Below are 21,481 nucleotides of genomic sequence, written 5' to 3' on the forward strand. Positions count from 1 at the left end.
GTACTTGCTGAGAGCCAAGGAGACCTATTGCATGGACTCTGGGCCAGTCCTAACACAAATGAAGCTGCCAAGTGATGCTGGAAACCACAAGCTGTTGTAGACCAGGATAGGCAAGTGAGGGTTTTTTCCTCAGCCTGGAGGAGCTGCAGGGAGGAAGGACTGCCTCTGGCATTGAGCTGTGAGCCCTGGAGCTGACCATAGCAGCATCCTGCTGGGCTATGGGTGCTCAGGTGTTACCATGTGTGATGCCAAGCAGTACTCGGGCTCCTGGAGGCCAGTTTCCCTGTGGAGTTGCTGCCTGGTCTGGCCAAATCTCCTCCTGCCCCATTCCTGTTTAAGGAGCTGAGACTGACCCCTGCTCTGCCCTGGTAGCCACAAAAGATCATGAAATGAAGACTTCAGTGTGGTGTGCAGCATATTTGCCCTCTGTGTCTCAAGGACTTCAGGTGGTCTTTACCTCACAGAGGTGACATGGGGCCAGGACAGCTGGGATTAAGGCATTCCTGGGGTTGTCACTATTATTGGACAGCCCTGTAATGGTATAGGTGATAGGTCCCTAGACACCTGTCCCCTTTCTTTAGACTGAGATGCTGTGTGAGTGCTTGGAGTCAAGCCTCCATCCAAAACCTGCCTATCATCCTGTGGCCTTGTCTCCTGAGAATGACAGCCTCAGTTATTGCCTCGCTGCCCTCCATATCAGAGATTCCCCTTGAACTGTGATTAGCTTCTCGAGGCTTATATATTTTCTTGTGCATTTACCCACTACGACAGCTGGCTGGATTAAGTGATTCCATAGCATTAAGGGAAGAAAGAGAAACAAAACACCTAGGAGGCATTACATTTGTGGGGGACACGGTCTTTGCTCTCTTCTAAAGAGCTGTGGAGAGAAACAATTTACTTATTTTTTCCAATTTGATGGCTGCACAGATAATGTCAGGGTCTCCAAAATGTATGTATTTGACATATTGTCATGTTGTCTTGGAGAAGAGAGCTCAGGTTTTGGAACTGGGACTGAAAGTAAGCAAAAAGTAAGGAAACAATAGATTCCCGTGATGGGAATAAAACAGGAGAAAAGCAAACCCAGGGCTGTGCACTGAGGTCTGTGCTACCAAGAAAATCAATGTTCTCTTGTACAACGTGGGATTGAACTGCTCAGAGGAAGGCAGGGGGAATGCGGCTAAAAGGAGTCAAGTTTTATTCTCCTCTTTTCTCAGAGGGGAAAAAAATATGAATCCTGCTTGAACTGAAGAGGATCATTTGGGATGTCACGAAGTTGCAGTTGGGTAAGTGACCTCAGTGCTGTTATTCAGTAGGAAACACTTCGATGGCATCTAACATTGTTGTAGATGCTGCGGGGTTGATGGGGTTAGCAGGTAATGATGCCAGGAGAGGTACACTTCTGAGTGCCTGGTTCAAACCCACCTGGGGGCCCTGTTTTTGGTGTTCACATGGCAGGCAGTGCTGGTATCATCGGGCCTCTCAGCTCAGAGCCTGTGGCAGGGCTTCTGGGAGGGGCTGATGGCACTCTGCATCCTCCTAACACTGCAGCAAGGGAGAAGTTAATAATGCATTGTGCCTGCCCGCTGCCCTGCTGTGTGCTTGTTTGTTTCTGCAGGAGGATGAGGGCGATGTAAACAGCATTTCCCAGGGGCCAAGGAAAGGATTTTCAGCCCTGTTCAGCAGCTGCCTGCACGGACCGAGTTATATGCACCTCTAGAGAGAGCAGGGCTGGCAGGTTTGTTCAGCCCCTGCTGGGCTGGTGACTTGCTTGGGGTGCTGAGGGAGCAGGGTGGGGAGGGAGACGGATGGATTCTGTGCTGGGCTATACTTGGGTGTCACCCCCTGTCCCCTTCCTTGGGCTTTCCCCTTCCTTGGGACATGGCGTGCTGCTTGGAGCAGAGCAAAACAAGGTTATGGGAGAGGTAATGCTTCTAATTAGGAGAGAATGAGACAAGCCTTAGCAGAGACTTGTGCTTCTTCAAGCCAGAAGCACAGGCAGCCAGCTGGGAGGCAAGTGTGAAGCAGGAATGGTTGCTCAGAGTTGAGCTTTGTGGTGGCACTTGGGTATCGTGGCAGAAAGCAGTGGTGAGCTCCTGGAGCAGAGGGGGTGTCAGCAAAGGAAGAGGGGCTTGTTTGTTCTTTGGGAGCAGAGAGTGGGAATGGAGGAATGGAGAGGGGGCAGCTGGAACGGGTGGATGGGGCAGTGATGTGAACCCTGTACTTCATCTGAGCTTATGGTCCTGAGCATCTGTGGATAAATTTCCCTTTCTAGTCTCTTTGAGAATGCAGGTCTCCTGCTATGGCTGCTTCATTTGGTGATGAGCTTGCAAGCCTCTTCTGGAACTGATAAGCTGTGTCCTGAGGAAGAATCATGGAACAGATTCTGTCTCGTGTGCTTCAGTCCTGATGTGGGTATGCTGGTCAGTCCTGCTGCTAGGTATAATGCTTTCCTGGTGGTGATGCTCCCAGGAAGCAAGGAGGGCTTGCTTGGCCAGCACATCTCCACCATCCCTGGCCTGCACTTATTCCTGAGGCACTTGCTCCTCTTGCAGGAGCCCACCCAGATCCTTCCAGTCTTGATTCACCACCACCAAGGCTCTCCTGTGAGCTAGCTCTGGTAGCAGGGAGAGGATTTACATCTTGTGGGTGCCAACTGTGTGTATGAGCAAAGTGTGTACCCCCAAATATTGATTTGATGTCCATTGCTGGTTAAAAAAGGCAGCTTGGCAGGGTTGTCTGCTGTCTGTAGAACCACGGTTATGGTGAAGAAGCTACAGGAGAAGCTGGCTGTGGCTTTCCTCTGCTCAGCTGCCACCAATGGAGGACAGCCTGGCTGATGGTGTACACCTGCAGTGACACTTCCCTGCCGTCCACTGTGCTGTCTATTGAGAATGTGATGTATTCATTTCCCTCCAAGTCCCTGCCAGCTAGAAAAAGTAATAATCTGCAGTGTTTACCTTCCCTGTTCTCAGAAATTAAGCAGCTTTGGCAGAACGTATGTGTTTTGCAAAATGTTGGAGCCCCCCAAGGGTTTTGTGTGCAGAAGCTGAGAAAATTGAATAAAACAGTGCTTTGCACAGGGAGCATGCAGTCCTTTGGCTCCATCACCAGGGTCTCTGCAGCTCTCCTCTCACTGCATTGGCTTTCACCTGCTTCTTGTGAGGGTTTTGAGTGATTAAGGCCTTGACAAAGGGAGTTGACCCCTCTCTGGGCTGGCTCCAGGATTATCTAGCCCAGAGAGGTGCCCGAGCCAGGAGCAGGGCTGAGCCCCCTGGGTGCTGTGCTTCTCCAACCTGCAGATGGCCTTGGTGCATCCCTACAAAGTGGGGACCTCTTAAATGCTGTAATCTGGAATTTCCCCAGGGATAAACCATGTCCTTGTTTGTCTTGTCATCATTGCCCTACAGTAGATGGGTTTGGATATGTTCAGCCTGGTGTCTGAGGTCCAGGGTTTGGCAGATGGAGTTTTATTTGGAACTGAGGTAAGTTATGTTGTGGAAATGCTCACCTGCTGCTCTTCATCCAGCAGGCTGGCTGGCGCACAGCTGGGTGAGTCTCTGCACATCTCTGCCTTGGTACCAAGGTGGTTCTGCTCCTGCTGTGGCTGGCCGCAGCCCTGGGAAGGTAGAATCTGGCTGTGGGAAGAGGAGCCATGGAGAGGAAGGCTTTAGGGTTGAAGTCAGCACACAGGAAACTCTTAGCGTGGTTTATCCCTACCCAGCATGTTTGAGCTCCGCTATCCCAGGCTTCTCCTGTGCTGTTAATTCTGGTTTATTTTGAGAATAACTTGTCTAGAAAGAAAAAAAAAAAAAAAAAAAGCTTAAACTTTTTTTTTGTGTGTGAAATTATCAGGCATCCTTACTGTGGTGTCCACTGGGTAAAGTGGGTGTAAGCAAACTGACCTGCACCCACTGCTCTCTGGCTGATGGAAGGAAAACACCTACAGGTCACATCTGGGCACTGACCTCAGAGCCCTGCCGTTCCCTCTGCCTGTTAATGACTTGCTCATCTCCGTAGCAGCACAGGGAACATAAAGGAAAGAGAAGTCAGCACATAGGTAATGCAGCTCTCGGGTCAAAGCACAGTGGGAGGATGAGCTCAGGTTGTTCCCCTGCTGAAGGCAGTATTGGGACAGGGTGCCTGCCTGGCCAGAGGGTGATTTGATGCCCTATGTACCAGGGGTGACTTATCGCAAGGATTTGAATCTCTTTTGCTTGATACTTTGAAGAGACTTTAAGGAATGCCTGATTCTCAATGTGTATATATATGTTCCATAATTATGTACCTCTTCCTGTGACAGTAGCTTTGTTTTCCAGAATGATAGGTTAACTCTGCAACTGTTCCTGACTGTGATGAGAAAGTCCTGATATAAGATGGCTGCTGAAGACTGATAAGAGAAAATATCTGCTAGCCTGGGAACTTGTCTTGGGGACCAGAGGAGAATCCTTGAGGGGTGCAGGTGGCATCCTTCAAGTTGTAGTTGGGCACCTGAGAACCAAAGATGTCCTGAAGATACCAATGTTAAAGAACAAAACAAACATTTTTGTTCAAAGAAAAACAATGAAAACTAAAACCACCATCACCTATGAGCTGTCTCAGGAGGCTGGCTGAAGTTAGTAGCACCTACTGGTTACCTATAGATGTTGGTGTCCTATGCCCACTTAGGTCTCTGATATAAAATTGTCCGATTTTTACCCCAAGTGGAGATTCTCAGAGAAACTTCCCATGGTGCTTGTGCTCCTCTTGTTTTTGTTTTCCTCCTCAATCAGGCTGCGGCTTTGCTGGAACATTGGGTTAACTCTGATGCTCCACACACCATGATGTGGATCAGCTTTGAAGCGAGGCTGCTTTGGTCCTCTTCCTGGGGTGGTGGTTCTCTTGGGGATCAGTTTTAGACCCCTTTTAGGTTGATATGACCTAGACCCCCCTTATGGCATTGCTTTGAAGCATCTAGTGCTGGTGATTTTATGATTGTGTATGTACGTGATCTGTCATAAGCATAGTATTGGTAAGTATAACCTGTTATAAGCATAGTCCTGTTAAGTATAGGCTGTTGTAAATATATTTGCTTTTATGGTATTAATTGAGTAATCCATAAGTATTAATTCATAAGTATTTTAATTTATAAGTATTACTGATTTACTTACTAATTCATAAGTATTTTTCATTCCCATAGTATTATTGATAAACTGGTATTGTAAGTTCAAACCTATATTTGCTGCTATATTACTGATTTTGTCCTACCTCTAATTGCCTTTATTTCTAACTGCTGCTACTATTAATTAGTGCTATTCTCTTAATAGCTACCGCATATATTTGCCTTATAATCACAGTATACTTGCTAATGGTGATTTGTGACCTGTAATAAAAACCAGCCTTCAGAAATAAAGCCTCTGTGCCTTTGTGTTAAGGAATCCTGCGAGCTCCCTGCTGTGATCCCTGCACACCTGTGGGCTGGGTAATCCCCACCTGGGGGCTGTGACATGGGGACGTGAGGCACAGGCTGCCAGCTGCAGTGCATTAATGGCTGTGGGCCTGCTCTGTTCCAGTTACTTAGGCAGAAGCCTTTTTGCCTGAGTGTTTAGAGAAGATGAATAGCTGATATGTTCTTTTAGATAATTATTTTGCACTTTGCAGTCCTGTGGCATTTGCCCAAGGCTTAGTTTGAGGCGCCTGTGACTGATTCCTGGCAAAATAGTGGTGATGCTCACTACAAATGAGGAATTAATTTCTAGATACCTAATCCAGGAATGCTCTCATTTCCCATCTTATGAATTCAGTTTTCCACTGTGGTCCTGTCAGCCAGTGAATCAGTTCTTTCCTTAGCTGCAGGAGCATCTGTGGCTTGAAAAGCACATGAGGGGTTGAAGCAAAACTTGGGGAGCAGTGAACTCCCTTTAGCCCTGCATCTGACCCTGCACAAGTGCCCTGAGCGGAGGCGCTCAGGTGAAACGTGTTTGAGTGGACCACGGGGATGGAGCTCAGAGCCACCTGGAGCTCCTCAGTGACGGAGAATGGGACAAGCTGTGTTCAGTGACGAGTCTACAGCTGTCTGAGGCTGCCCTTAAGGGAGGAGAGGGTTTATTACAGAGCTTTCCAGAGGTGGGGCTGCTTCCCCAGGGGTGACAAGGCTGTGCTGTGCCAGGCTGGGTGCTGCAGGAGCCCGGCAGAACAGGTGAACTGGGGACCAGGCTGTGACAAGGCGCAGGAGGGGGCACCTCTGTGAACTGACAGCACCTTTTGGGGGGCAGTGCTGGCAGCTGTTTGATTTTTTTTTTTTTTTTTTTTTTTAGGGTATTTTAACATTCTCTGTTATCTGCGCTTCCATCTGGTGTGTGGCTCTTTCCTCGATCAGCCCTGTGTGGTGGCTGGTGACAGACCTGGGAGAAGCACTGGGGTCTGCTGTGAGTCCCCCGGTCACCTCTCAGTTTTAGGATAAACACAGGGACCTGGTTGTGCCGGGGGAGCCTTCACTGTGAGCTTTTTGTGGTTATTATCTGCTTTTCCTGAGCCTTTGTTATTTGAGACAAGGTGTTGCTCGCCACCTGTCCCTTGTGTCTGTGCCTGTTTCCTTACAAATACCAGGGGGATAAGGGCAGGGAAGCACTGCTGGGTTACAGCAGGAGGAGAAGGATCATCGGGCCTGTGCATGGGGTGGGTGCCAAGCGTCCCCACACCCAGCTGTGGCCCTTCTGCCTCCCGCCCGCCACCGTGTCCCGCAGCCGTGGCCTCGCTGCCATGTCCCCGCTGCTGTGGTGACGTGAGGCCTGCGGGGCGGCCCTGTTGCTTTGGGAACGAGGAGGGCAACAACAGCCGGGCAGCCACAGCGCTGAGCGGCAGGGACTGGTGTGTGAGTGCATCCATGGAGAGAGGAGGGCGGTTCTGGGGGCTGTGACTGGCCCCACAGTGGGGTGATGATGGCTGCATGTCCCCGTCCCCTGTCCCGGATGAAATGGGGGGCTTTTGGTGCAGGAATCTGGGGACCGATGGGCTGGGGGGGGAACACAACCCTGTGCAGTCCCATGGATCAGGAAGGGACATGGGTGACTGTGGTGCTTGCCTCCTGTGGGATCTGCTCCCCTGTCAGGAAGCTGACTTTGGGGGTGAGATTGCCCCCATGGAGTCGGATGAGGAGCAGGATTTGGGGATTTTCTGCTCCCCAGAAGTGAAGGATCCTAAACTTTTCCCTTTCTGCCCATCTCTGAGCGTGCAGACCAGCAGCCAGGCTGGGGATGAGCTGTGGAGGGCAGTGGGGTGCCCAGCCTGGATCCCAGAGGTCCCCATGAGCCTGAGGTGAGTCCTGTGGGCCTCCAGATCCCTGGTTCTTGTGGGGGATGTCCTGGGCTTAATTCTTCGTAAATGGGGCATGAGAGAGCAAGTATAACCTGTAAAATGCTCTGAAGGTTTTCAGTGAAAAATGCAACAGGTGGCATAGACCAGAGAGTTTTGTGGTCACCCCTTTCCTTGCATTTTAAATCCATTGGTGATTTTCTAAGAGGAAATCCCTGGGTACATCGAGGGGAAAATACAAAGGCTTGGTGTCACCGTGATCCCAGCAGGGTGTGGATTGCTCTGAGTGGGTTCAGGAGCCTTGTGTCCCCTGTCCGAGGACAGGGATCGCTCCATGAAACCTCAGAATTTGGTATGAGGCTTGAGCCAGCCAAGGTGGGGTTTGGGGACTGGGGAGATTGCTCCTGCCTCTGCTTTTGGTTGGTTGCTTGTCTCCAGTTTGGTGTCTTGGAATTGAATTTGTGCTTAAATTCATGTTTATGTTCTTCCAGAGATCAAAACTGCACTGCGAGAACTGGGTATATGAATATATATAGCTCTATGTCACAGAAGTTTCTGAAGACGGAGATTAAAACAGCTTGATTTGGGTGGAGGTTGGTAGGATTCGAGCACTATGGGCAATTCAGCCGAAGCCAGGTCCCTCAGGGTCGCTGCTGGTGAGGGCAGCTGGTCGGGATGCCAGCAGCATGCAGTCTGTGCTATGCGCTGCAGGGCTGCGGGCTGGTGCTGCAGCAGCTGAGAGCTGGTTCAGAGAGGGACACTGGGTCTTTCAGGGATGCCGGCAGCCTCCCTTGTTCCAGCTTGGGCTGTGCAGGTAGGTGGTGGATTAATTAATTAATGCACATCGGCAGAACTGTAGCTACTGTTCACATGCTGGAAGCCCTTGGGGAATGCAGAATTGTTTCCTTTCACCGGAGCTGTTGTAAGCTAGTGTGAGTCGCGTGTCCTAGCACTTGTAGGGTAAGAAATCACATGTGGATACAGCCTGATATTCATAGGAATCTTTCTGTGATTTCCATGAACTTCGGATCAGGTCTTGACAGTAGCTAAAGAGTGATACTGCTCGGCTGACTCTGGATTCAGTGTTGCAGAGAAAGCTCTGACCCCATGCGTGGCTGCTTGTTCCTGACCTGGGCATCCATTTCCAGTCCTTTGGTTTGTTTTTCCACCCCCAGATTGTCAGCTGCTTGGAAGCTCTGAGTTACAAACCAAAACAATGTTCCAGCTGCCAGGAAATAAGCAAACAGAGAGGAGGAATTGATGCCAGTTGCAAAGCCAGAGTAGCAGGGCTCAAATGCTGGAAGAGGCAACCAGGGAGGGCAAATAACACTAGAAAGACTTGATGCAGGAGCCATAGTAGCAAATTACAGCATGTGGGGCTGGGGAGCCTCCAGCAGACCCTTGGAGGAGAATTTGGGCCACCTCAGTGCCAGCTGAGAGCTAGCTTAGCAAAGTACCAGGAAGGTGTATGCTAGACTCCTATTAATTATCTCGGCTGTGGTAGAGCTTTTGTAATAAATTGCAGGATGACAGCACTTAAGTGATAAAATATGGAGGGAGCGGAATATAAAGGTGGCAGGTGAGGCTTCCTGGGTAGTGAGACTTGATTTAGAAATCACTGAACCACTTAGCGGTGAGCTGGACGGGCAAGAGATTAGTCCTGGAAACTCCTCTTTTCCTTTCCTGGCTTCCTTGAGATGCTGTTTATATGGTAATTATGGCTAAGCAGGTGATATCTAGGCAAGAAATGTGATCTCGCTACTTAAGCCTGAGTGGGGCAAGATGATTTAGCTGAACAAAATTGTTCAATAGCATCCTGATGCTCAGTTTTAGCAGATCTCCTGTCTCTCTCTTCCAGCAAAGTGTAATAGAAAGGCCAATTATCCGGTTACTCTGGTGAGATGCTTTATCTCTGTGGGAGGAAGAAGGAAGGATTTATTGGGTGTGCTGAAGAAGGGTTCAGCCCCAGCTCTGTGCCCCTACAAGTGAAGCTGGGTGCTGCAGTGCACAGCGTGCTGGTGGGCTCGGGGCATGAGGGCCAGCAGTCAGTGCTGGACCAGCTCAGAGGCTGCTGCTGCAGCACAAGTGGTGTGGGGTCCCTTGACATAAGAGTGCTAGCATGTGGCATTGTGATAGGCATGAAACTGCCTTTATATGAACCCCTCTTTTTTCTTAATGTCTAAGAAATTGGCTACTTATTCCTCATTTCATGTCTCTTCTGCGCAGCATCCTCGGAGAGCTGTTCAGTTTTACTTTAGAGGGAAACTGCTCGACAGATGCACAAAGGGATTTGGATGCTTTAGGGCCATATCTAAGTGCTTCCAGCAGCTTCTTCAAAAGAGCTTTTGCCAATCTCACAGGCACCAAGGGGCCTCTCTGTGCTTCGATTTGCTGCTGAACCTTCTGAAATTCCCAGTCCTGGCAGGACGGAGCTGGCCTGAAGCCCTGCCTGGTGCCTACAGGTCAGTGTGGGTGTGTTGACTATGTGATCCCACACTATCTCATGAGCCAGGTAGTGTTCAGAAGTTAATGCTGCTGCCCTAAAGAGGTGAAGGTGCTTTTATCAACCCCCAGGGTAGCTCATGCCCATAAGTCCCTGGGAGTAGGGGATGCTTTGCAGGCCCCTTGTTGCAAGGAGTTACTGCAGCAGCTGTGAGCCCACATCATGAGACAAATCTTTTTCCTGCTCTCTGAAGATGTTCCTGGTCTCTCTTATTTTTATTTTTTCTCCTTCCAGAGACTGCTTAGCATTGCATTTTAAATAGCTATTAGCTAAAAGACTTTGTGATCCAAGGGAGCAGAGCCCACCAGCTCTGCCCCTTCCTCCTTGCTTCCTTCGTGTGGCATTGCTGGGAGGGGAGGCAGCGACCTTGCCTGGGCTGGCAGCTGGATGTCCAAGGTGCTCTGCTGGGACGTGTGGGCTTGAATCACCAAAGCCGTGGAGAGTCTTGAGCTGAGCTTGCCCCTTCCCTGGGGTCTTACTTTAATATGGGGAGGAGGAAGCCTGCCTGGAAGGGGAATGGTCAGAGCAGATGTTGACCTTGGTGCCCACCTCGGTGCTCCAGCACTGCCTGGCTTGTAGCTGGATCTTGGCCTGTCTCAAGCTTGGGTGGGTCTGGGGACAGAGCAAGGCATTAAAACCTTGCTTCAGGTGAGATCCTGTCCTAAATTCTTCGTGCAGTCAGAAAACCTGCATCCAAGCCCAAAGCTTTGCAGGTCTCCTGAGTCCACAGCTAGCACCCAAGCCGGTGGAGCAGCCCAGATGGGGCTCTGCACCTTTGTTTAATGAGGGCAGTTCTTTCCTGGTCACAGGCTGCCTACTTCAGCAACTCGTTTGCTCCTTTGCCATGGCCCTAAAACTGGGAGTGAAGCATCTGTGTGAGGCAGTGCCCTGCAGGAGCTGTGAGGGTGCTCGGTGCCAGCTCATGCTGATGGGGTGCTGCTGCCCAGGAGGGCTGAGGGATTTGGCTTCCTCCATCTGCCCAGCAAGGCAAGAAATTTTGGGCTGGAAGCAGGAAATTGGTGTGTGTACGTGTGCTAATTGGAACAAGCTCATCGGGGGGGTGTTCACGAGGTGTGGCAGCAGCAGAGGACACCCCCAAAGGCACATCCAGTGCTGCGGTGACAAGGTGCTCTGCCCCTAGGTCAGGGTCCTCCCGGGGTGAGGAGAGCAGAAATTAAATCCTTGCTTTGTAAGACTGCACAGAAACGTTTTCTTTGCTCTTAAAGAAATGATTAGCTTGTCTGCGGTGTCCAAATTAATTTGTCTGATGTTCTGTGATGTTAACAAATGCTACTCGAAGGCGTGCTTTCCGATGCTGCCGCAATCGTTCACAGCGGAGTGAGATGTTTAAGAAATAGATGGGCTGCAGTGGTTTGCAAGGCTGTAACTCTTCTGAAGGCATTTCAGTGACATCACAAACCACCGGAGTAAGGGACCACGGCAACCCACTACGATTCTGAGGACGTGCAAGGCAGAAAGCAGCCTCGGCTCCAGCCTAGAGCAGCCCCAAATGCTCAAACATGTTTCTGTGCCTTCGGATGTGCTGGAGGGTTGAGGAGAGGGGCATGTGGGCATCCCCCTTTCCAAGTGCCATCGGTTGCCCTCCAGGTTCCCTTGGAAGCCACTGGCCCCGTCGGTTACTGCTCCCGGGCAGCACCGTTGTGCCAACGGCTCCCCCCGGGCTGAGCAGAGCCACCAACAGCCCCCGGTGGTTTGGGGAGCGAGGCCGGACACTGCACGAGGTGAATCCTCCCCGAGGAACCCAGGTTAACCATTGCCCCTAAAGCACAGGGAGCAGAGCCCTGGGGCTGCGGCAGCTCCGTGCTGGAGGCTGGGGAGAGGTGGGGGTGGACCTGGGAGCACTCTGGAAACGGGCGCCATGGGCATGATGGACAGGATTAATTTCGAGTGGAGTGAAATTACAGCTGGGAAATTGTAACAAATAATCCAGTTATTCTCAAGACCCAGCAATAAAGCACGGAAATCCAGATTAATGTTGTATCATCCCCGTTTAAATTTCCCTTGAAAAATAGTTATTTCCAGCTGAAAATCCTAGCTCTTTGCTGGAGTGTGTCCCCGTGCCTGCAGGACAGGGCTGTGCTCTTGTTCTTCGCAAGGACAGAGGGGTGCAGCCCCTTAGGTATCTGGTTGTGCTTTTGGGGTCCGGGGCTGCCTTTTAGTCCCATGTTTGTCTTTCCCAAGCATGGGATAAAGGGCCTGGTACCATGAGCATGTATGATACTCTTTGGGGAGTGAATTTAGGATCTTCCTGGGGCTGCTTTGTCTTTGTCCCTTACCTGCACACCCCCTTTTTGTGGCTGGAGAACAGCCCACGGCCCTGCCAGTCCCTGCCCCTTGTGGAACAAAGGTCTGGAAAACCGCAATTATGAAGGAGTCTTAAGTGGCCCTGCTTTCACACATGTTGTGTTTACATTTGAGCTAATTGCTCATGTTCTTTTAATGGTTTTATGCTCTTATTTCTACCGTTACAGCCTGTAGGGAGCTTCGGGTTGGGTGTTAAGTGAAAATTAGGGCCCTCATTCTCCACAGAGAAATGCTCCTGGGCACTGGGGTAATTTCATGCCTGGAAGAAATCCTATTTGCTGGATAACTTTTGTAACTTAAAACAACCAAATTAGCCTTGAAAAAGGATAATTTCCCATCAGAGTGTGGAACTCTGTGCTCCAGTGGTTGGAAATGCGGCAAGGCTCCTTGCACGAAGGGAAAACTTGGCTGGTAAAGCAGGACAGGGCTGACTTGGTTAATGTGTGGGGCAGCCCCAATGCCTGACTTGAGGGGGATTAGTGGTGAGGTTTTGGCTGCTTGGGGGAGGCTGAGGGGAGCTGCTGAGGACTCAGAAGTGTTTTCCTCTTCACTGTGCTTCACCAAGCAGGCAGGGGCATTAGGTTTTTGCTCAAGAAGGGTGCTGCAGCTTGGGGACACGGGTGCATCCTGCGGTGCTCTGCGAGTGGCACCGTCTGGGTCTGCACCCAGGGCCCCTGCATGGCTTGGGGGCGAATGCTTCTTGGTCACCCATGCCAGGAAGGAGGTGGCTTTTAGCCAGTAGGAACCTATTGGGAGGTGGTGGGAGTCTCTTTTTTCCAGGCATGAGCACGGATAAGAGGAGAGTGGGTGCTGTTGGGGATCCTCATGCTCTTTTCTGGGTAGGAGAGGTCATATCTCCATATCATCCTCTTTTAAGTCCCCTTGCTGCTTCTTGCAGGTAACCCAAGCCATGGCTGCCAGCAAGCTCCATCGCTCCATGGAATCCTCCAGAAGCCCCGATGGGTTCCAGGGCAAAGTGGTGTCACCTCGTAATCAGCTGGTGGCCGAGGCAGAGGAGACTGTGACAGTAAGTACCTGCTGGGGCCAGGCAGGAGCAGTTGAAGTTGGATTTTTTGAGCACAGATTCAGCTCTGCAAACTGCAATGGGATGAGGATGATCCCTCATCACCCCCAGGTGCCTCCTCTGCATGCTGAGGCTCTGTCAAGGAGATGTCCCTGCAGGCTTCTGTAGGGGGGTCCATGAGGCCAGTCCAGGAAGCGAACAAGCATGGGTTAAAATGAGATGAACGAGGACTTGAGCCTGTTCCTCTCCCCTTTGGCATTGGCACAGTGCTGCTTCCCTTGGCTCACCCACCAGGGACATCTCTGCATGCGGAGGGGTTGCCAGCACTGAGCGGGGGGCTCTGACAGCTTCCCCCACCCTCCTCAAAGGCCACAGCTCAATCCAGTGATGCTAAAGAGGAAACAAATACCCAAAGAGCAGAAATCCCCAAACATGTCACATCGAATCACAACAGAGAGGCTGATGGGACAGAGCTGCTCCGTTAGAGTGAGCGTGTTCCGCTCTATATAATTAATTTACTGGTGATGAATATTTCAGCAGGTAACTTACGGGGCTTCCAGGACTGTCCTAGCGAGCACAAATTATTCATTAGTGGTGCCTGAACAAGAAAAGCCTTTCTGGAGAAAGGCATCTCTGCAGCCCTGGCTGGTGTCTTGCCTTGCAGCTGACTCCCTCTGCCTTCCTGAAGGAGATGTCCCTCACCACCCAGCAGAGGCTGGCCACCACTCGGGACACGCGCCGGCCCCACATTGTCCAGCTTCTGGACATGAGCGAAACCTCCCATCAAAAGGTAGCCTTTTCCTGCCCTTTTCCTCACTGTTTGATGTGACATTTGCAGTGCCTCCCTGAACGCCCACGTGGCTAGGTGCTGGTGCCCTTTGGAAGTGCTGCTGGTGGTGGGGTTCATCCTGCCTCGTGCTCAGGGAAAGGCAAAATGCTTCCTGCCCTGCTGAGATGTTTCAGTGCTGGGCCAACGTAAACCCTGCTGAAACCAGGGCGTTTTGCTGGAGGTTAGTTACCCTTGCTGAAGCACAGCACTGGGGGAAGGGTGGAGCAGGACACAACATGCCTTTTTCCATCCTCTGTCTGAAATGGCCACCTCTCCTCTCACTTTGGAGCAGTCGCTGTCATGCTTGGGGTCGTGGCTCCCCTTGCTGGTGGCAGCACTGACCCTTGGAGCCTGTAGGCCCTACGCTAATTACTCAAGCTCATCAACAAAAACGACTGCATTGATATTTTGGGCTGGAACAGCAGCGGGGACACCTGAAGGTGCCTGGCTTCAGGCTGCATGCTGCTGTTGGGTGCCTACAGCTGGTGGGGTGAGTGGATGTACTGCATCCAGAGCAAGCCTCCTGCCTGCTCAAAGCTGCTTCTGAAGGGGCTGCTCAGTGTGCAATGTGCTTTTGAGAGCTCCTGAGCAGAGAATGGGCAGCCAGAGACCTGTAACGGGTTGCTCCAGGATTGCCCTAGACAGTGGAGGAGACGAAGAGTAGCAGTATTAAATAAAACCATAATAGAATACAATAAATCATCCCTCCCAGTAAAGCTCATAGGAGAAGGGGATGCTGGATTCAGGCTCGCTCAAGTGTCCAGTAATGCTGACAAGGTGTGAACCTTACAACCATCCAGCATTCACCTCACTTGCCTTTTTCCTGCCTCCTCTGTTACTTTTTTGGCCTCCCCTCCTATGGTACCTTTCTGTGCTTGCTGCTTTCTAGGCTCCGTATCCCTATAGGCTACCTGGGGACCCATGGGACTAGATCTGTCTTAGTACTGGGATGAGTTTTACCCTGTCTTAGAGCCCCACACAAGCTCTTGGGCTTGGGTTCCTCCCTGAACACTTCACAGCTGGTGAGCACTTGGGAACCGTGTGGCCACACTAGCAGAGGGCTAAGCTGGAGATGAGTGCAGCCTTGCTTTTGGCGAAGGTCTTCTGGAGAAACACCTCCAGGGATGCCTGCTAACTTGCTCCAGTAACTTGTGGTTGCTTCAGGAGGTAGGTGGGTGAGCTGCTGTTTCCCTAGAGGAGCTGGGCAGGTGTCCCCCTGAGTGTGTGCGGTGCAGGATGCCCCTTCGTGCATCCCTCCTCTCACGGATGCCTTGCATCTCCAGTTCTCAGCAGTTGACCTGGATCAGAGCTTGTTCCAGCCTTTCCCCTCGGAGGTGGTGTTTCAGAGCTACGTCCCCTGCGAGGTCTACGAGGTGCCGCTGGTTCTGAGGAACAACGACATGGTAAGTGCGGGACTGTGGAGGCTTAATGGGGGAAGAGCAAAGTACTCCACTGGGACACAGCATAGCAAGTTCCCTGCTGAAGCACAGCACGCTCAGAATAACATGTCTCATCTTCATTTTGTGAGGGTGTGGAAATCTTCCCATGTTGTGGGGATTCTCCCCATGGTGTTGTCCATGCATTGGTGGGTTCTAACCCAAAGGAGCTCTTCCAGTCAGTGCTTTTCCTCTGGAAACCTCTGCATAGATGGCATATTGAGGGCTGCGTAGTTCTTTCCTTCTTTCATCGTGCTTCCCCTTGAAAGCTTAGTGCTGGGCTCCTGCTAAGCTTGGTTTGATTCTGCCCAGGCTTTTCTAAGATATGGCTCTCTGCTCCGCTTTGGAGAACCACAGCTTGTCCAGAGCCATGTGCTCTTGAAGGCATTTGTCTTTACTCAAAATAACTCCTTGCAGATGGCATCCAAGAGATGGCCCCATGGTGAAGAGGCATTTGAGCAGTGAGATGTGCCTGAGGGGAGGCCATGAACCGGCCCCCTCCCCAATTTACCTGCTGGGGGACACGGGTGGGCACAAGAGCCCTTGGGGGATGTGGTAGGTAGAGGAGCAGCGAGAGAAGATAAGTGTACCCAGAGACAACGGGGTGACTGAGGGCACAGTGTGGTCCCTCCCTTATTCCCAGGGAGCTCCACTCCTGACATCTCCCTTGGGAATATCAATAAGATGCAGCTTGGATGCCCAATATTCACGCAGTCTGCACGGTGATCTTGGGTGCTCAGTGCCGTGGGTGTCCTCTTTCCTGGTGAAGATCCCCCTCCGTTCCTTTTCCTACTGCTCTGCTTTGTTCCCACCAAGCCTCTTGGCTCCGGCCGCCCCGTTATCTGTGTGGCACTTCAAAACGTTTGTCTCTGCCAAGTGTCGGTCAACAGGCAAACAGTTAATTTGCTCTATTCATGCTTCCTCAAGTGGAAAAGAACATCTGCATCAACATTTCTGCCATTCCCAGTAAAAAATAATAAACTTGTACAGCTGCACCTTGGGATTTGTATGCCCTACCGGGGGAGAGAATGTGTGAATTGTTGATTTTTTAACCTGAAATGAGTTAGTTCTTGAAGTTATTAAGACCTCATCCAGTGGACAGCACTGCTGTAAAAGCAGGATGAGCTCTAAGGAAAATCTTTGGAGTGTTTTGTCATATGGAGATGCCAATCCCAAGAGGGGCTGTTGTATTCTAATTGTGTTGGCTCTTGGTAGTGTCCTGGAGAGAACAGCGCTGTGTGCTCCTGTAACTTTCTCACCGGGTTCTCTGAATGATATTGCCTTGTACCATGCAGTAACCTGAGACTGCTCTGTAAAATCCAGTATCTTACAGAGAGGCTCTGCAATGACCTGGGTGCAGAAGTGCTTTGGTGTGTACGTCCTGCCCTTGTCTGTTGTAAAGATGCTTTTTTGCCTTCAGGCTGCTCCTTATCCTCTGAGATGTTCTGGGTGGCTTTTGCTGAAGCCAGGAACATGTGTGCTTGTCTTCCAGGGCTCTCAGTGACCAAAACATGCATGTGGTGGGGAATGGGCTCCTGGAAGCCACTGCCCCAGGTGTTGTGGAGAGCCAGGGGCATTTGGAGGCTTCAGGGCTGCCTTGTATGTAGGGTACCAGGCTCCTGAGGGTGCTGCAGACCCGATGCGTATTTCCGAGACTCATGTGGGGTTGTTGTTCGTCAGAGAAACTGCCTGCTGGCTGAGAGTGCTTGTTTGAGAGGCTGAGATGAACTCTGGGGTGCTGGGGTCGATACCTGTGTACCAGAGGATGCCTTGCTTGCTGTCCCGGGGGGCAGCAGCAGGCAGCACAGTGCCCACGGGAAGCAAGGCACACGAAGCTGCCTGGCTGCAATCACCAGACAGCCTGTGGGGAGCTGGGATAGGGTCTTAATGACAAAAACACACTGAGTTGGTGCTGGCTGTGTATTTCAGGGCAGAAAATGCCTCCAAAGCCTCTAATTGATAGGCACGGCCTGGGAGGAGGAGGTAATGGTAGTCCAGCTCTCCATCACTCTGGCAAGCTGACTGCTCCAATCTCCTGGATCAGCCTTCCCAATGGAGCGTGGCACTCCCTTGCTTCTTCACAGCCCTCTTTAGCAGCTCTTTGTCACCCCCTTTTTCTTCTAGGGTCATCTTTGCCTTCTTATGTTCCTCCTTTTTATTCCCGGTGTATTGCACAAATGTACCTCCAGGGCTAAAAGTGCTGTGGGAAGGTGGTTGAGGAAGGACATCACCTGAACAGGGTCGTGTCTTTTCTCTGTTTCCACCTGGGCTGCAAAATCTGATAGCTTCACATTGTCCCTTGCAGGTACCTCGGCTGGTGAAGGTCGTCCTGGAGAGCTCACCTTATTTCAAGTTGATCAGCCCCACTGACGTGTGCCGTAAGGTGGCACCTGGTATGCCTTCCACCTTCCACATCCTTTTCACCCCTGAGGAGAACAAGGTGAGACCAGAGGTCCCAGGAAGCTGGTGCCTTTTGGTGGAGCATGAACCCATGGGGCTGGATTCAGAACGATGAGAAAGTGTGTGTTCAGTGATTTTTCCTGGTTTCAGTGGGGTTGTGCTGGATTCAGAACTGAGAGAGTCTTTCACCGTGGTGGAGGTCCTACTTAAGCTGTAGGTTCTTGTTTCAATCTGCTTTTGTGCTTCAGTGCTGGAACATTTAATGTTTAGTTGGTGTGGCTGTCCTTGTGCATGTTATTGTGGTGAGGGCTCTACTGATGGGCACCCATTCCATGCCACCGTGCTTGTTTCTGCACCAGGACAAATGTGCGAGGTCTCTCGGGGTATGGGCTGCTTGCTCATCTCTTATTTGCTGCTTAGTTATGCTTTAATTTCACAATTTGTCCCTTCCTAGAAGAGTAGATATAGACAACTACAAAGGAAATGCCCTGTGGTCCCCAGCTCGCTGTGCTTGTGGAATAATCTGTTCCTTCAGAGGGACTGAGAAATTATTTAACATCATTAATATTTAGGGTAAAAATTGGGTTTGCCTAGGGCAGTTCTACAAACTACCCAAGTGACACAAGAGTTTAGTCTCATGATGTAGGCTTTGCAAAGTGCACTGGTGCCTTTAAAATGTGATTTATCAGTATTAATTACAGAATGTTCACTTCGGGGGTGGAAGAGGAAAATGGGTGCCCACAAAGGGCAGAATGCTGCTCTTCAAGCTCAGAGGGGCAGCAGAACTATGTAGGGACATCACCAGAAGCAGAAGTTGGGTGGGATGACACAGAGAGCACTTGAGAAATGCAGCACTAACATGGTCAGGAGGTGCACAGCGCCTTGAAACCCCCCCTAAAAATGAGTTCTGGGTGAGCCAGGGAACTGGGATGTAGGCACCAACCCCTCTGTCATGGCTGGGGAAGTCATCCTGGTGTGGGGCTGCTTTATGGGATTTTCTTGCTCTCATTTCTGATTCACAGAGCTGGGCTGCAGCTGAGCCCTCAAGAAGAGCAGCATGCAAGTGGTTAGGGGCTGAATGCCACATGCAATGTAGCCCTCGCCTGGAAAACTGAGTGGTTTCTTGCTTGTTGGGAGCACGTTGCATGGTTGAGTTGTCAAAATCAACATGCAGCTGGCATGTCACAGTTTTCATTGGCACCCGTGTTGCAGACAAAATGCTCGTTTTTCTGCTGGGCATCGTTTCCAATGATTTACCCTGTCGTGCTCCATGTTATGGCTCTGGTTGTGCCGTGGGGGTGCCCTGGCAGCCCCTGTCTGGCTGGAAACCCTCGTGGAGCAAACCATCTGCAGGCAGGGATGCTTGTCTTGTCCTTTGGTTTTGTTCATAGATTATCTTGAAGGAAGGAGGCAAGAAGCATGTAAAAACAGCACAGCCTACTTTTTTTTCCCCTCGCTCTCTATACTTTAGCAATGCAATGTTTTCAGGCAATACCAGTTCAGTCTGTAAGATTTGCAAAATTCGTCGCTGATGCTCAGCGGAGACTGAATGTAATGCTCATTGATTAATATGAAATATGACAGGACGATGAGTTATTATGTTACTGAAATTAACTCCTTTAAAATTCAGGCCAGCCCCGCTAGAGAAGCATTGCAGCCTGCAGCACCTATTGCAAGCGTATTTTTGGGATGAGTCCTGTGGGGAGGAGAGAGGACAAAAGACTGAGGCAAATGAAGCTGGGGCAAAAGGGCCGGTTTCAAAGCACCCTGTGAACCAGTAGCTGAGGAAGGCAGCAGAAGGGTACTTGTTCCTGTGCGATGCTATCATCAGACTCCAGCCTCTCCTCGCTTAATGGCCCTTATTTTCCAGCCTTTATGGTATCGTGGTTTCAGCAGGGAGCTTCCCCTGGTAGACTTCCTACATTACCTTACCCTACAGGACCCTTTTTTTTTTTTTTTTTTTTTTTTTTGCTTTGCAGCTGTCTGCTGCAAAGAATTCACTGAAGTATTTTGAAGTTAGGTGGCTGACACCGGAGTTTGCTGGCTTCTTGGGCAGTTAATTACTGTCACGCTGCTATCAACCTTAACGTGAGCCTGGGATGACATCCCCGATGCCAGCAGCTGCGTTCATTTCAGTGGGCACTCATACAAATGCCACCAGTCACACTTTGAAGGCTGGAGCTTGCGACTTATTACCTTTCGAAGGTGAATTAGGGAAAAGGCAGCATTGTGCAATGATTTCTACTTTCCTTGCAACAGAGAGGCGTCGTGTGAAGGATGAGGTCATATTTTCATGGAAATCTATAGCCTGAAGCTGGGTGTAAACACAGCACAACCTTTAAATCATGCCAGTGATGCAGCCCCTCTCTCTTCCAGACAGTTTTGTTTAGGAAAGTGCCTTTAAGCAGTCTGCTGAGGGGTTGCAGTTGTGAAGCACAGCAGGGTTTAGGCCAGTTTCAGCTATGCCCTTAGACCGTAGCTGAGTGGGTGGCAGGGCCGGTGTCCTGGTGTTGTAGGAGGGGTTTGCAGCTGTCATTGTCCCATTCTCTGCAGCAGACCCCATGCATCACCATGCAGGTGGCCCTGGTGCTTGTGCCCCATGCAGGGGTTTGAGCTGGGACAGGTATCAATTCCTTGGGCTTTCATTTACATCCCTGTTGATCCACTCCCTCCTTAGCAGTGACAATGACTTGAAAATGAGTTCCCATTATTTCCCTCAAATACCTCTGCTTGCTGAAGTTTCTTGCCTCCTTATCCCACTGCTGATCTGGGCTCCTTGTGTCCTCCTCTGTCTACCTGGCATCTGGAGGGGAGAGATAAGGAAATATGGCATGCCAAGGCTTAATAAGGCATGCAGCTTTCAATTGGATTTACAATGCCTGTGTTACACCAGGGTGGCCAAAATAACAACAACAGAAAGTAAATTACTTGCTTTATTCGCTAGTGTGGTTTCTGAGGATCCAAACAGCCCAGAACAAGAAGTATGCAGGTAACAGGAGCTTCAAATTGGCAGGGGCTGCCCTTCTCCTTTATTTTAGAGGGCTTAGCCTTCAAGACTGAGTATGAAACTGCTAATTCAGAAAGGCTTGCTGCTGATGAAACTCCCTCCTGAAACATGATATTGGGTTCTGCAGTACCCTTCCTGGCATTTTACCCTCTAAAGATGAGAAGCCAAAGCCCTTCTGCAGTTTCCAGTGAAAATTTGAGATGTGTCTAGAAAAAAAAAGACCGTTCTTGATTCCTTTTTTTTACATCTTGGATGCGACAGCATCTGTTACTGCAACTCTGAACCCTGGCTGAGCAGTTGGTGAGTGCGCTGTGCCTTGCTGCTGGAGCAAGGTCTGCAGCCTGGCGGCGTCCTGGTGCCCAGGGCAGGGAGGAGGAGGCAGGGAAAGCCCAGGCACAGAGGGCTCTGGATGGGTTCTGGCTAAGGAAGCTCGATGCTAAGTGTAATTCCTGCTAAAACTTTATGCCACCGCATACTTGAAGCAGTAAGGAGATAATCTCAAACGAGTTCAGTGCCCCAGGTAGGCATGCCAGCAAGGCACCAGTCACTTATTACAGAGAATTTACAAGGGAGACATGATTAAGGCATCAACCATGCCAGAATATTCAGCACAGAGGAAGCAAAGCTATCTTCTGCATCCCCTGAGGCTAGGATTAGACGCAGAGGG

The 21,481-nt window shown here is 50.6% G+C and overlaps 1 protein-coding gene across 6 annotated transcripts in view; it reads left to right on the forward strand.

Annotated features, from left to right (window-relative positions):
- Positions 1-5,905: 5,905 nt before the first annotated feature.
- Positions 5,906-21,481, forward strand: part of HYDIN (HYDIN axonemal central pair apparatus protein) — a gene marked incomplete at its 3' end in the record, with an annotated part of 119,477 nt that continues 103,901 nt past the window's right edge. Inside the window, exons 1-6 of one of the 6 annotated variants that reach the window (XM_084533471.1) lie at positions 5,906-6,175; positions 9,651-9,752; positions 13,017-13,145; positions 13,807-13,932; positions 15,255-15,374; positions 17,713-17,847. In XM_084533471.1, the coding sequence (XP_084389597.1) occupies positions 13,029-13,145; positions 13,807-13,932; positions 15,255-15,374; positions 17,713-17,847 (498 nt within the window). In that variant the 5' untranslated portion in view covers positions 5,906-6,175; positions 9,651-9,752; positions 13,017-13,028. Of the gene's footprint in view, positions 6,176-6,340; positions 6,476-6,623; positions 6,655-6,835; positions 6,851-7,213; positions 7,294-9,650; positions 9,753-13,016; positions 13,146-13,806; positions 13,933-15,254; positions 15,375-17,712; positions 17,848-21,481 lie in introns of those variants that run through there. The other 5 variants (XM_084533472.1, XM_084533474.1, XM_084533470.1 and 2 more) reach the window with 5 other exon arrangements.

The sequence above is a fragment of the Aythya ferina genome (genome assembly GCF_964211825.1).
Source record: "Aythya ferina genome assembly, chromosome: 12".
Taxonomy (NCBI): Eukaryota; Metazoa; Chordata; class Aves; order Anseriformes; family Anatidae; genus Aythya; species Aythya ferina.